Below are 15914 nucleotides of genomic sequence, written 5' to 3' on the forward strand. Positions count from 1 at the left end.
ATGCACATATATGTACTTATAACTGTATATGCATACTCAGAAAAATAATATGGAAATAAAAATAGAAAACTAGTACTAGGTAAAAAAGGGAGTAAAGGAAAAATTGACTTTCTGTGGGAAACAGTTAACGTGGGGTGTTTCTTTGGGTAAAAAAGAAGTTAAATCCCTAGCTTACACTATATACACAAATGCATTTGAGATACAGTAAAGATCTTAATATAAAATGACCACAAAGGTACTAGATAAAAATATAAGAGATGAATTTTGTACCACTGTAGTAAGAAGGTCTTTCTAAGAAAGATAGGAAATCTATAACTAAAAAATAGTGATAAAGTGGAAAAAAAAAACAAGTAAAAAATAATGTTCTGCAAGATAAAAGGTTTTCTATACAAACTTAAAGAATGAATGATAGAGAAATATTTCCAATTTTTATACCAGATAGAATTTATGACTCCCCAAAAATCAATAAGTAAAAAGAGTAAAATAGAAAAAATGCTCTTAGAATAATAAATATACATGACTCATGAACTTAAGAAATGATACTACTAATTAAAGAAATGCATACATTAAAGACTTTTGGTATCTCATTAAAATACTTAAAGGGAAATGAGCATTTTCATAAAACCATTCATATAAATGTAAAATGTCTTTGGAGAACATCTTGATAGACTAAATTAAAAATGCTTCTTACCCTATGACCTAGCTAACTTACTTCCTAGAATCTCAATTATAGAAATATCATAAGTGTGCAAAGATAAATGCATAGACATTTTCATCATTGTATCCTACCAAAAGGAGTAGACACATTCTGAGAAACAGGGGCACTGATAGAAGACAAGGGCAAAGGGAATACCAGCACAGTCATTAAGGACATCCCTGATAAGAGATGTGCACCAGGGGTCATGGGTCAGCAACCCAGATTAGAGTAGGACAGAGGGCTCCAAAGAGGCAAATTCAATAGAATATTTTAATTGTTTATTCGTTTGCTTTTAGGGGATTTACACTCTGGTAGAATTTGGAGACAAATTAATGATAAGTTTATAGGATGTAAGTAAAGGATTAAAAAGTAAGAATGATGATAATAAATGAAGGGGAAATAAAAAGCTAGATAATTTAATAATGAAACTATCGCTCAGCAATGGATAATGTTTACATAGCTATGATAAAGCACAGAAATCCTAGATATTTTGCTCAGGTTATATTGCAATATGACTACATGGAGAAGGCGGGCCTAGGGGAAGAGGGGCATGTGCATAATGGATAATATCTAAAACTGAAAAACCAAGAAATGGCAAAAACAAGGTACTAAAAATATGAAGGGAAATAGTAAAATTAATGAATGAATCAATCAATCAATGGAAAAATGATTTGCCTTTGGTAAGCTGGTGAAGGGCAGGGAACTACTGTTTTTCATGAGATTAATTTATGACATTTTATTTTGAAAACTACTACAAGTAAGTCTTAGATAAACATAAAACTAATTAATAGAAGTAAAAATACATAGATAAAAGCAATCACATTTATGTTAAGCTCAAACCTGATTTCTTGGGGGGATGGAAAATTTCTTAGATCAGGAACTCATAACCAATACTAATTTATATAGCACACAGCCTGATGATCAATATTTTGGAAAAAAACACTCAGAAATAACTGGATGGCTGATAAAATTTTAGTGCCTTTATTTATTATTTATTTATTTATTTATTTATTTATTTATTTATTTATGTTAATCCTCACCTGAGGGTATTTTTCCATTGATTTTTGGAGAGACAGAGAAATATTGATGTGAGAGAGACACAACAATTGGTTGCCTCCCGCATGCGCCCGGACCAGGGCCAGAGCCTGCAATCGGGGTACGTGCCCTTGACTGGAATAGAACCCAGGAGGACCCTTCAGCCTGCGGGCCAACACTCTAACCACTGAACCAAACTGCCTAGGGCTAGTGACTTTATTTTAAACTAGTGTTTTTTAAAACGGCAATAAGTATCTCTAGAAAAGATAACTCTCTCATTACCTTGTTAGAGACAGACATGCTTGCAGCTATGCTTTATTCTGTAACATCTAGAAACTTACCTGAACAGAACAGCATCATCTGTTAGGAACTTGGGCAAGTTGGAGTCTCGCAGTGCTCTTATCAACACCACATCTTCATTTAGTTCTGGGTTCTCTCTTTTTAAAGACCTAAATGTAAAAGGATAGTTCAGATGACATTTGTATTGAATGTGATTTTCCAAACCCATGGTCCAGGGATTCCATGTGCAGAAAGTTGGGGGTAGAGGGGCACCCTGCTGTAGGTTCCTGCTGAAAGGGGAGGAGCGTGTCCCCTTCAGTCCGAGTGTCCAGCTCCATCAGAGCATGCGCAGGAGTCAGGCACAGGCTACACAGCCTTGAGGACGATGACAAGGACATTTTTTCTCAAACTCCCGCATCAATCCTCCCTGAATTTGCATGCACCCCTGGATGCATCATGATGATTAACATCCCTGTGACTTTCTGTTATCTCAGCCCAGAACCCCCTGCCTGGCTCCTTTGCTGGTGCTTATTTACCCTTTGAAACCCAACCTGATTACTCCCTCCTCTAGAAGGTTCCTCCATCCCTCACGGCAATCCTTGGGCACAGCCCTATGGTTGCCCTCACTACATCGTATCCTAGATAATTGCTCATTTTTCTGTCTTGCCCACTGTGCTGCAGTTGAGGTCTTAGCAGTCTTTCTCTATCAGGCGTCCTCAAACTATGGCCCGCGGGCCACATGCGGCCCGCCGAGGACATTTATCCGGCCCGCCGGATGCTGCTGCCTGTCCTGCTTAGCAGCCGACTCATCCCGGGCCCGCAGTGTGCATAGGAATTTGTTCATAGTTTTTTTTAAAACTATAGTCCAGCCCTCCAACGGTCTGAGGGACAGTGAACTGGCCCCCTGTTTAAAAAGTTTGAGGACCCCTGCTAAGTAGTCTTAGTAGTCTCCTTAAGTGTCCATCCTGTGTAAAGGAGAAACACAAATATCTTTCTATACCCTCTGTTCTTTCTTTGAACCTCTTTCAAAGAAAGAACAGAGGTTATGAAAGGGCAGAGATATTTGTGGAAAACCCAAGGATACAGGAGCCAGGCTGAAGGGCCCTGGAGGTGCAGAATCCAGACCAGCAAGTCATGGCCTGAGAGGAAGGACAAGACAGGAGATAGTCCTTAGAGACTCTGGCCAATCCGGAGATTCCAGAGGCAGGAGTTTCAAGAAGATCTGAAGGAAGAAGTTGGGGCCTGAAAGGAGAAAAGGATCATGCTTTATCAGACACTAGAAAGCAGCTCCGCCTTGGACCATACTGTAAGGACAGAGGTGAAGTCTTGGACAAGAGCCTGGACGAATGACAGAATGATAAAACTGAAGTGTTTTGAATGTTCCGGCTTTGTCAGGTGACAGGTATGACATGATTTTCGAATATGCATAACTAACTGTATGCCTTTTAAGCGGAGTCATCGATCTTATGTTGGGAAAAGCTTTTGCACACTAAAGCCCAGTGTCTGTGACAAGTTCAGGGGAAATGAAAGTTCTCCAAAGCCCAGTCTAGATTCAGGTCCCGTCTGGGGACAGCCACGTAGGGAACACAGTGAAGGACTGTCAGGGGATGAGCAGAGATGCCCATTTCACTGTGAATGGGAGTGTTAAGGTAAGAACGATGACAACAGCAGCAGCTGACACTGATTAATCACTTCCTATGCTACTTTAAGAGCCGTTTGTGAATTGCCCACGGAACGTGTTTGATTGCATGTTCTGACATTTCGCTGTTGGCCGCCTCAGTTTCTTACCCAGCCATGACTAGCACAGACTTCACGGCTCTCATGCCGAAGTCGTAGTGATCTTGCTGAGAGAGCTGTTCACTGCAAAGCTTATACATCTGAGTCATTTTTCTTGCTAATATTTTACTGGATTCAAATCCCTCAGAATATAGAATAACCTAGAAAAAAGTATTACATCATGCTATTACATTATATTGATAAAAATATGTCATTATAATACCAATGTCTTCAAAATCTACTTTAGACACCACCGCTCTCCAAGTTGTCACATCATTTAACAAATAAATGTAAAGACTGAGGGGAAAAGGGTTTTCTATGCCACAAGGAGGTGGGAGGTGGAAGGTGGGACATTGTATGGGGAGGCCTGAGCCCTGATTCTGCTTCCTTTCTATTGATGGAGATGTGGCCTGAGTGACATTTGAGTCAAAGAATGGAGAGCCCACAGCTTGAAAATGTTCACATGATGGAGGCTAGATGGTGGTATAAGGCCTGAGTACAAAAGCAAGACTTGAGCCTCTCACATCTGACAGTGTAGGTTCCCCAGGAGTCTAGGGAACTATACAAAGATCTGCAGCCTCTCCCCTGTCCTAGGAGCTGCCTTGCCTGGGACAAGTTTCTGTAGCCATGGTTAATAAATCTGTAACAACAGTGGAGAGGGTATGGACCCTTCTTCCAATCCACAGTCTACTCGAATCACTGCTGCTGGCCTCAGAATTGGGATTTGAGATGATGCAGAGATTTCTTACTGGTGCCTGTTTTGTTTGGTCTAGCTACCTATCAGCACAGAGCTCTGTACACTGCAGGCAATGAAGAACATTTACTGATGGCAGATCCTGACTCATTCAATCTGTAACAACAGGAATAGCACTCAGTAGACTGGGTTTTTTAAATGTCTTCAATTAATTACTGATAATCAATAGGATGAAACATGAGATGTGAACAAAATGGTGGATTGAGTTCCAAAACTGGTTTCTTTCCTACCATCCTTGGACAATGAGCAAGTCATTCATTGTCCCTGTCCACAGGGGGTCTAGTGAAGATACCGCCTGCCTTAACAGCCTTCCACCCCACCATGACCTCAGGAGCATCTGTTGCAGGTGAGACACTGGGTTAGGCGTGAATGTAGAGAACTGGCCTGGGCCCTTTTAGAAGCTCCTGGACTTGCTGAGTCAAACCTGGAAACTGTGATGATGTAAGCATTATACTAATAAAAGTTGTAATATTGAGCTGTTATCAAAAGAATTGTTAGCCACAGGAATAATCTGTGCTTTCTGGGGAACTGCATTCTAAATGGGGTGGCGTTCTTTGTCATGAACTGCAGTGCTGAGCACACGGGGCCATCTAGAGACCTGAAAATGTCCCATATTTTGGTCTGGATGGTCATATCAGTGAGTCCATGTTTAAGAGTTCCGAGTTGTACTCTTATGATCTATGTGCTTTACTATATGTAAATTACCCCTTTGCAGAAAGTGCTAAGAAGTCACATTGGTTCTTAGCTAGTATGAAAAAACAAAAGCCAGTTTAAATGGAAAGATTCCTAGACAGACACAGAATCCTATCTAATAAAGAGGGAATATGCTAATTAACCATCACTCCATCACAAAGATGGCTGCACCCACAGCTGAGGCCAAGTTCCCATAAGGAGCCTTAACAAGCAATCAGCAGGGACCTGAGGCTACGCCTTCCCCGCCCCCGTGGGGCTTGACAGGGGACCTCAGGCTGCCTTCCACACCTGGCAGGGCTTGACAGGGGACCTCAATGTGCACTTCCCATCCTGGTGCTGGGCTAAGGGACCTCAGGCTGCTCCCCCTGCCCCAGTGCCAGGCCGGGGGACCTCAGGCCACGCCCCCCACCAGGTGGGGCTTGACAGGAGACTACAGGCCACACCCCCCACCCCAGCACCAGGCCGGGGGACCTCAGGTCGCACCCCCCGCCCCAGCACCGGGCCAGCGGATCTGAGGCTGTGGCCCCCTGCCTGGCGGGGCTTGACAGGGGACCTCAAGGTGCACCCCCAGTGCTGGGTTGGGGGAACTCAGGCTGTGCCCCCCGCCCAGGGGGGACCTGAGGCTGCACCCCCCTGCCAATGGGGCTTGACAGGGGACCTGAGGCTGTTCCCCTCCCTTCCTGGCAGGGTTTGACGGGGGACCTCAGGCCATGCCCCCCACCCAGTGGGGCTTGACAGGGGATCTCAGGTCATGTCCCACACCTGGTGGGGCTTGACAGGGGACTTCAAGGCATGCCCCCCCACCTTGGTCTGGGCTGGGGGACCTCAGGCCATGCCCCCTGTCCTGGCACCGGGCCAGGGGACCTGAGGCTATGTTCTCTGCCTGGCGGGGCTTGACAAGGGTGGGACTAGCCAGGTCTGGATCTATCCCAATGAGGGGGGTGGGGCAGCCAGATCTGGGTCTCACGAGATTTTGAAGTGCATGTGGGTGGGAGGGGACTTGACTCTGGGTCCCATGGTGTGCCCCAGACTCTGATAGGAGGAAGGCTTTCATATACATTTTACTAATTTTCTTTCATCTCTGACACTTCTATTATAGAGAAAAGGCAAATAACAATATTAAATTGTTTCCTCTAATTAATCCCCTTTTAATGTGCACGAATTTCATGCACCGGGCCACTATTCTACCTAATAAAAGAGTAACATGCTAATTGACTGTACCTTCGCAACAGCCACCAGCCAATCAGGAGTGAGTAGGCAAATTAACCCAACAAAGATGGTGGTTAATTTGCATACGCAGGCATAGAGTGGCCGGGGACGGGGCGGGATGCTTGCGTCATTGCCATGGTGACGACACAGGTGTTCTGCACCACCCTAGCCGCTCCTGGCCTCTGGGCAGCATGGGAAGGCATAAAGGTGGCTCCGGGCCAGAGTGGAAAGGCTGCTCCGGCCAGAGCAAAGGCGGTGCTGGCAGCCAGGGGAACAAAGGCCCATTCTTGCACGAATCTTCATTCGTGCATTGGGCCACTAGTAAATACAATACAAATATTTAATGTATTAATGATGACTATTTTTTACTAAGCTGATACAGACTTACAGACCAATCTCCACCCTCCACCTTCTACCAGCATTGCTGCAACTCAACATCCCTGGACTCTAACATAAAATAACTAGAGGCCCGGTGCACAAAATTCATGCAAAGGGGGTGGGGGGCGGTGTCCCTCCGCCTAGCCTGTGCCCTCTCGCAATCCGGGACCCCTAGGGCAGAGTCCCTAGGCCTGTCTGGCGATCAGGGCCTATCAGGGGCTTTCCTTCCCCTGGCTGCTGGCAGCTGGTCCTGCCCTCGCCGCTGCCACTGCTTGCCATCTGTGCAGCACTGCCCGCCCCCCCCCCCCCACCACTGGTTGCCTCCCTCTGTGGGCGACAGGCATGAGTGAGATGGCTTGGCTGGCCTGGGCCTCTCTCTGTGGGGCGATCATTGGCTGGCCCCACACACCCACCACAGCGTTGCTGGGCTGTGGCCTGGGCCTCCCTCTGTGGGGCAATTGATCTGGGGGCCCCGCGATAGGGAGGCCCCACCTACTCGTCCCAGTGCCACCACCCAGGTGGCCTGGGTCTCCCTTCGAGGGGTGATTGTGGGGCAATGGCAGGGCCCCCTGACCAATCACATTGCATCTGCCTTGGCTGGCCTGGTGCCAGTGGGTGTCATAGTGTGGTCGTCTGGATGGTGGTTCTGCTGTTCAGTCTATTTGCATATTATGCTTTTATTATTATAGATGCCCAAGAAGTGAGAACAATATACTATTTTTAGAATGACTCCAGACATTTTAATTTCTAGAGATGAACTGATGAACCCCAATGAACTGCTTAATTAAACTCATTGATTCATTCGATTTAAGGACCTACTATATTCCAGATACCATTCTAGGCATTAGGGATATAGCATTTACAGAGAAAGAGAGAGAGAGAGAGAGAGAGAGAAAGAGAGAGAGAGAGAGAGAGAGGAAGAGAGAGAGAACAAAACATCTTAAGTTATAATCATATCTACTCTTATGGGCAAGCAATGATGTACAACCTTTGCCAGGGTGCATTCATAAAGAAAACTTTCTACTTCAATAGTAAATAAAAGAAATAAGCTTAAATTTTTCCTGGTTTATAACGTGAAGCTCACCTCTGCAATCAAGGAATAATTTGGAACCATCATTGCAAAAGGTCTGAACAGGGCTTTCAAGTTATCTGGCAATTCGGTCCTGCCTGCATATCCGGGATTCATTGTGATGAAGGGTGCACAAGTCATAACCAACTTTATTTCCCGCCCCTCAAACATGAATCTAGAGAGCTGTTTAAAGGAAAGAGAAAGGATAAGTTAACACTTCTCCAGACATCTGTAAACTCTTTCACATGATTAGTACTGGAGTCAAAATGTGTGTAATGGAGCCCTGGCTGGTTTGCTAAGTGGTTAGAGCATTGGCCCACAGAAAAAGGGTCTTGGGTTCCATTCCCAGTCAAGGGTGCATACCGCAGTTGCAGGTTGCCTGGCCTCAATGGGGCTGCGTGTGGGAGGCAACCAATCTAAGTGTCTCTCTCATGTCGATGTTTTTTTTCCCTCTCTCCCCTTCTCCCCCACTTCCACATCTCTGGAAAAAAATATCCTCTGGTGAGGATTTAAAAAAATGTTTGCAATGGAGCATTCATGCAAAGAGATATGAATCCTGATGTTGGACAACAGGGGACATTTCTCTCCCAGTTCTGTCCTACCCAACCAATCTCTCCTGGGCTCCGTGTTTCCTGCTCTGTGCCTCCCTGCCCCTGTCTTGCCCAATAGTCTCTTCCTACTTGACCCAGTCCTGCAATCTTCTAGGCCTCAACATCTTTTGCTGAGCCTCCTCAATTCAACTTGGACTTAATGGCCACTAAACCTCTCCACCCTCACTTTCTGGTTTTCTCCAAAAATTTCTAATCTGATGTTAGTCCTTGGGTGATTGAAGCCCAGCTGTTAGTGTCACTGGAGTTACCCCTTCACTTTTATTCAACAGCAAACATCTGCTGAGCATCTGTTGCAGGTGAGGCAATGCAATGGGTTAGGCATGGATGCAGAGAGCTGAAGGAGACTCATGCCTGAGCCCTCTAGAAGCTCCTGGACTTGCTGAATCAAACCTGGAAACTGTGACCATGGTGTGCAACAGATGATACAGTGCAGGCATGTGCAAAGGCCACAGGGAGCAAAGCCCAGAGGAGTAGCAGGGAAGTCTGCTGGAGAAATGAGGAATGAGGAGAGGCATTTCACATAGACAAACAGGGGCAGCTGTTCCAGTCAGAGGGAGCAGAAATAGGACACTACACTGCACATTCAGGGAATGACCAGCTATCCGCTCTGCTCAAGGGTAGAGTTCTAGGAGGAAAGTGTCAGTAGGCCAGAGCCTGAGCATCAGGGATCTTGCACACTAGACTAAGGAATTTAGATTTTGTCCTATGGGTGGGGGAAGCAGAGAAGAATTTTGAGCAGAGTGATAGGGTCAAAGGTAGCAGTGGAGAGGTCAGATCGGGGGTCCACTAAGGAATTGTTATTAGAAGGACGATGGGAGCCAGAATTATGGGGTTATCACTAGGGACAAGAGGCATCTACCAGGTAAAATTAAATGGATGTGGTGATTGACGGCTTCAGTTCTGGGGTTGAAAATAATGGGGGAAATCCAAGATGAATTCCAGGTCTAGCTGGGCCACTGGATGAAGGCACTAATAAGAACATGAAGAATACAGAGGAAGGCTGGGATGGAGCTTGGAGATGTGTCATATCCTGGAGCAGAACATGCTGGATGGTACAACTGGAGAACAGTCCTGCTGCCACTAAATTGCTGATTCTGTTTTTGAAACTTGCAAATTTCCGTGCTGTAGTTTCTCCACATATCCCAGGGGATGTATCTCCTTCCGACGATCATCTGGCCACTGGCAAAACTGAGGACGAGATCTGGGGAGTCTCAGACGTCCTCCTACGTTTCTGTGACCGCACATGGTTACTCTCCAGTTGGCAAGGCTTCCATTCTCCCTCCATTCTCTTTGGTCCTTCCTCCATTTTCCGTCATACTTGGCTCTCACTTCACTGCTCAGCAAGGTGATAATGATTTCTGAGTTAAGGTATATCCGGAGGCCCCTGCATTCAATACAGGCCTCCTCAGAGGATCGGGGGCGGGGGCGGGGGGGGGGGGGGCAGGAGTGCATACCTGGAGGGATGCAGACTTTAAGGTCACACGGATTTAGGACTACGGTGTTCCCAGATATTTTAAAGTTTCTTTGAATCCTTTTCACCCATAAGTAACCTTGAGGCAATGCCATATATGTCACACAGGTTTGGTGTGGAGGTAAAATAAGTTCAAGTACAACAACCTGTACAATTTAGCAGCTCATTCAATTCCAATTTCTGCTTTCTTTTTACTTGCTCTGTAATTTGTTTTTTTTGCAGAGGTGATAATCAAAATATCTAAGAACTCTTTAGCAGGACACCTTCCGATAAGAATGGCCCCTGTCCCTGGAGCTACAGCTGCATCCAGAGGCTCCCTCGCTATGTCAGCATGAATCCTACGGCTGGATCCGGAGGACATAAGGGCTCCCTGTGAAGGGGCCAATTAGTGGTCCCTAAGGGCTTGGAGTAGCAGCTATTTAAATAACTGGCAAGACTGTTCTGGCTTATACAGTCTAACATCAGTCTGCCCTTTGGTGATCTTATGACTGTATCTCAGAAAGTCAACACAGAGTACTACAGAACTTGGCCCATACTTCATGGCAGTCAGCGTCCCAACATAAGCCCCTTTTCCAGGAACATCCTTATATGGGCCACACTCCTTGGCTCTGTCCAGTGGATGCTGGGGAGCGAGTTCCCCTAGATTGCCCAGGACTCCTCTCCCATCCTTCTACCAGCACTAGGCTGAGCCTGGGGGCCATTGTGAAGGCAGTGGAGCCCAGAAGCAGCAGCGCTGAGAAACCTGGCAGAGAAGTGAATGTCCAAGGCAAGAACAAGAAAAGCAAGGAAGGAAGTAGGAGGTGTGTGAGTGTGTGTGTGTGTGTGTGTGTGTGTGTGTGTGTCTGTGTGTGTGTGCTGGGGTTGGGAAGACGAACACAGTTCCACAAGGCAGCACAGTGTCCGACATACGCTTGTTTCTGTGGTGCCTGCATGAGGAATTAACTCTCCCAGCTAAGTCATGTCGCTGTAGTACTTACCAATTACACTGCAAACATGCACCAGGCAGGCTCAAGTTAGCACCCTCCTGCCTAAGATGCAAAGGGCTGTCGGTTAATTACAAACTGGAGGTGCTGCCTCGGTGGAGTTGCCCAGCCTTACCTTTGCAGCTTTGGCATTCCGAATGGTAATGAGCTGCTGTGCAATCACTGACAAAACTTCAATGTCAATTCGATTAAATTCATCAAAGCAGCACCAGGCCCCTGACTGTGCCAGACCGCTGAAGAAGCGTCCCATCATCTGAAATCAAAATAACCCTGTTCAACTTTGTATAACAAAGGGGAAAACCTTTAAAAGTTAAATTTTGAGCCCTAGCCCATTTGGCTCAGTGGATAGAGCCTCAGCCCGTGGACTGAACTGTCCCGGGTTCGATTCTGGTCAAGGGCACGTACCTCAGTTGCAGGTTCCTTGGCCCTGGTCGTGGTGTGTGTAGGAGGCAATCAATCGACATGTCTCTCTCACATCGATATTTCTCTCTCTGTCTCTCCCTCTTCCTTCTACTCTCTCTAAAAATCAACGGAAAAATATCCTCTGGTGAGGATTAATAACAACAAAAAAAGTTAAATTTTGAGCTGAAATGTTAAAAGAGAAAGAGGCAGTATGTGCAAATAAGTAATTGTTTTATGTGAATCCTGGCTGTCACAAATTGGCACCTTTCTATGAGAAGAAACAGCTTTCTGTCTCTTTTTAAATGATTTAAAGCTCATTTTTATTTTAAATGTAGTGACAATCTGACCAACTTTCTCACTTTCCATAACCTTCACTCACCTATGCAAATACTTGACAGGTTCTCAAAGAAATACATGGCATCGACACACTTAAGGACTTAAAAACACCTTGAAGACAGTTACTAATGGAAGCGTTCCCTGTCTGCACAAGCGACTGCAGACGGCAGGTAACACTTGGGACTACGGAGGGAAGCGCAGCTGCGCAGGTTAAGACAGTGGCTCTAATTTCTGCAGCAGAATCCCGCATGGCACGAATGTGCACACGTGGGCATCTAAAGTAGAACATTTCTTCGGAGACTTAAGTTTCGGGTTCATCATTTGTACAAAATAGCCAATCAAATAATCTCCTTGCTTAGTTTCTGCCTTTTCTCTATAAAAGTCGTTCCTTTAGCTTCTGTCAGTGAACAGTGAACAGTGAAAGCTTATTCATTATTCTGAGGTTGGGAATTCAAAATGTGTCTTTAAAATTGATTTTTCAGTTTACATTCAGTATTATTCTGTATTGGTTTCAGATGTACCGCAAAGTTAGAAAACCATGTACTTTACAGAGTGGTTGTGCCCGCTCACCCTCTTCAAGTACCCACCTGGCCCCAGGCCTATGTATCTCGATTTTACTGACTATATGCCCTGCGCTGTAATTACATCACTGTGGCTATTCTGCAACTACCGATTTGTACTGCTTAATCCCTTCACCTTTTCCACCAGTCCCTCAAACCTCTCTCCCATCTGGCAATAATTAGTCTACTCTCTGTATCTGTGAGTCTGTTTCTATTTTGTTTGTTCATTTACTTTTTTTTTTTCTTTAGATTCCACATGTAAGTAAAATCCTATGGTATTTGTCTTTATCTGACTTATTTCACTTAGCATAAAGCCCTCTAGTTCCATCCGTGTCGTCACAAATGGTAAGATTTTGTTCTTTTTAATGGCTGAGTAATATTCAGTTGTATATATGTACCACTTCTTCTTTATTCAATCACCCAAACATGGGCACTTGGATTGCTTCCTTATCTTGGCTGTGGGGGCCAGCCTTTGTAGTATTCAGAAGGTGGGCTGTTCCCTGGTTCCCAGGGGAAGATGTTATAAGCTTGTTTGAATAATTCTGCAGGTTGGCAAGGAATGGAAACCTTCCAGGGATAAGCAGAAACTGTGCCCAGTCTGGAAACCTTCCAGGGATAAGCAGAAACTGTGCCCAGTCCCTTTGCTAAGAAGAGTTGTTTGACTCGGGGACCTTATCACCAGATACAGAGTTGGGAGAAGAGCTTAGTTAGGCCATTTGAGGCCCTCACAGTTTTGCCAGATGTTGAAGCGGCATATAATATTGAGCCTTAATTTTAGGTCTAATGTCCATATGGATATGCCACATTTTGTTTATCCATCCCTTAACTGATACACATTTGGGATACTTCCACTTTTTTATTATTATGAGTAACGACACTATGAACGTTTGTGTTTTGCATGGACATATATTTTCATTTCTCTTGGCAGTGAACACACCAAGGATTGGAATTGCTATGTACTACAGTAATTCTGTTTCACATTTGAGGAACCACTGAACTGTTTTCCACAGCACCTGTAGCATTTCGCAATCCCAGCAGCAGTGTCTGAGGGTTCTAGTCTCTCCACATCCTAGCTAACACTTGTTATTGTCTGTCTCTGATTACAGCTGTCCTAGTGGATGTGATGTGGCGTCTCATTGTAATATTAATTTGATCTGTTCCCCAATGGCTGGTGATGTTGATAATCTTTTCCTGTGTTTACTGGCCATTTGTATATCTTTTTTGGAGAACTGTCTATTCAACTCCTTGTCCATTGTGAAATTAGATTACCTGCCTTTTTATAATGGAGTTGTAATAGTTCTTTATATATACTAGATTCACGCCTCTTATCAGATACATGATTTGTAAAAAAATTTCTCCTATTTTGTGGGTTGAATGTTCACATTCTTGATTCTATCCTTTGAAACACAAAAGTTCTTAATTTTGATGATAATGTCTGGTCTATCCAATTTTTCTCTTCGTTATATTTTTTGTGTGTCATAGCTAAGAAGCCATTGCACGATCCAAGGTCACAAAGATTTACACCTATGTTGTCTTCTAAGAGTTTCATTTTTTTAGCTGTTACACACTTAGTCTTTGATTCATTTTGAGTTAGTTTTTATATATAGGGTGAGAAAGGGGTTCAACTTCATTTTGGGGGGCATTATTTGTTGAAAAGACTACGGACGATCAAATTATCTTTGCACTCCTGTAAAAAATCAATTCACTGCAAAAGGCTTATTTCCGAACTCTTAATTCTATTCTGTTGATCCCTTTGTCTATCCTCTTGCCAGCCAGTAACCACACTGTCCTGATTGCTGTAGCTTTGTAGAAAGTTTTGAAATTGGGAAATGTGAGTTCACCAACTTTGCTTCTTCCCCCTTCCAAGGTTGTTTTGGCTATTTTGGATTCCCTGAATTTCCATACACTACATTTTAGGATAAGCTTGTCAATTTCTGCAAAGTCAGTTGGGATTTTGATAGAGATTGCATTAAATCTGTAGATCTATTTGGGGAGAAATGCCATATTAGTAATATGAAATTTTATAATTCATTAAAATGGGATGTTTCCATTTATTTAGGTTCTGTTTAATATTTTTCAACTTTTAGAAAAATGAGAATATTAGCTCTGTTAGTGACCAAAGGCATCCATGGTCAAAACATTTAGGATTTGCCGAATTAAATAAAGCTAAACAGATTTCCTCCTAATTGTGGGACTTTATAACATAGTTAGCATGCTACTTTGTGATGTGAAAATCTAGAAAGAAAATGAGGCAGAACACAGATTTTTGTGTGTGTTTTTCTGCATATGCTGTAGTAGGATTCTAAGTAACATACTTTGGGGAGGTGCTGTTTTACATACTAATATTTTACTGATGTCTTTCCCATAACTGAGGGGTTCTACATCTTTGTAGTTTTCAAAGTGTAAGTCTGATCTTTTGTTAAATATAGTTCTAAGTAACTCATTCTTTTGATGCTATTTTAAATGGAATTGTTTTCTTAATATTCTTTTTGGGTTGTTTGTTGCTATTTTATATAGAATTACAATTGATTTCTGTATATTGATCTTGTATCCTGCAATATTGCTGAAATTTGTTTACTAGTAGTTTTAATTGTGTGTGTGTGTTCTTCAGGATATTTTTGTTGTTCTTCAGAATTTTTAAAATACAAGATCATGCTATTTATAAGAAGAGATAATTTTACTTCTTCCTTTCCAATCTAGATGCCTTTTATTTCATTTTCTGGGATTAGTGCCCTGCCTAGGGGCACTAGTATGATGTTGAATAAAAGAGGAGAGAAGGCATCCTTGTCTTGTTCTTAATTTTAGGTGGAAATCATTCAGTCTTTCACCAATAATTAGATGTTAGCTGTGAGTTTTTCTTACATGCTCTTTTTATTTTTTTTCAGACTGAAGAAGTTATCTTCTATTCCTGAGTGTTTTCATCAAGAAGGTGTTTTGTTTGTTGGTTTATTTAAGTCAGAGCTCACAATGATACTGGTCATCAGAGTTGGGAAGTGGCCACAACTAGCTCATTGGTTACAAGGACTACCTGGCCTAGATCACCAATGACACCAAATGCCTGTGGCACCAACAGAAGACAAAAAGAATGAAACTTTTCTTCATCAGAATGATTTTATGTGGTATGCATCACCCCTGCTGACAACTTGCTGAAGTAAGCATAGAACTTGCTGAAGTAAGCATAGAACTCCAGGGTGGTAAAAAAGACTATTTTTGATCAAGGTTGGCTCTCGGGGCTTGGAATCACTTACTTTTAACATTTAAAAAGGGCCTTTATTTTGTTTTTCATGCTGATTAATCATGACATGTAAGTTCCTCTAATTTTAAGACTCATTGTTTAAAAGTAGATCTTAAAAGTTCTCATCATAAGAAAAAAAATTCTGTAACCATGTGTGGTGATGAATGCTAACTACACTGACTTTGGTCATCATTTTGCAATATATCGAATCACTCTGTTGTATACCTGAAACTATCATAATGCTGTATGTCAATTATACCTCAATAAAAAATAAAAGTAAAAAACAAAAAAATTTAAAGAAAGAAGACTCAATCTTAATATATGGGAGACATATTGGAAGCTCCTTTCTTTCCCTTCATGTATGCTTCCCTAAAGTCCACCAAGGAAGCCACGTCTAAAGGCCAGTCACCTCTGCATGGAGACTGA

General features: G+C 43.4%; 1 protein-coding gene across 1 annotated transcript in view; it reads right to left on the minus strand.

Moving 5' to 3' along the window:
* DNAH6 (dynein axonemal heavy chain 6) overlaps positions 1-15914 on the minus strand; it is a gene marked incomplete at its 5' end in the record, with an annotated part of 243258 nt that overhangs the window by 118023 nt on the left and 109321 nt on the right. The window contains 4 exons of the mRNA XM_080684947.1: positions 2074-2181; positions 3800-3948; positions 7906-8073; positions 11071-11208. Coding sequence (XP_080541073.1) covers positions 2074-2181; positions 3800-3948; positions 7906-8073; positions 11071-11208 — 563 coding nt within the window. The remainder of the gene's footprint in view (positions 1-2073; positions 2182-3799; positions 3949-7905; positions 8074-11070; positions 11209-15914) is intronic.

The sequence above is a fragment of the Plecotus auritus genome (assembly GCF_963455305.1).
Source record: "Plecotus auritus genome assembly, chromosome: 8".
Lineage (NCBI taxonomy): Eukaryota > Metazoa > Chordata > Mammalia > Chiroptera > Vespertilionidae > Plecotus > Plecotus auritus.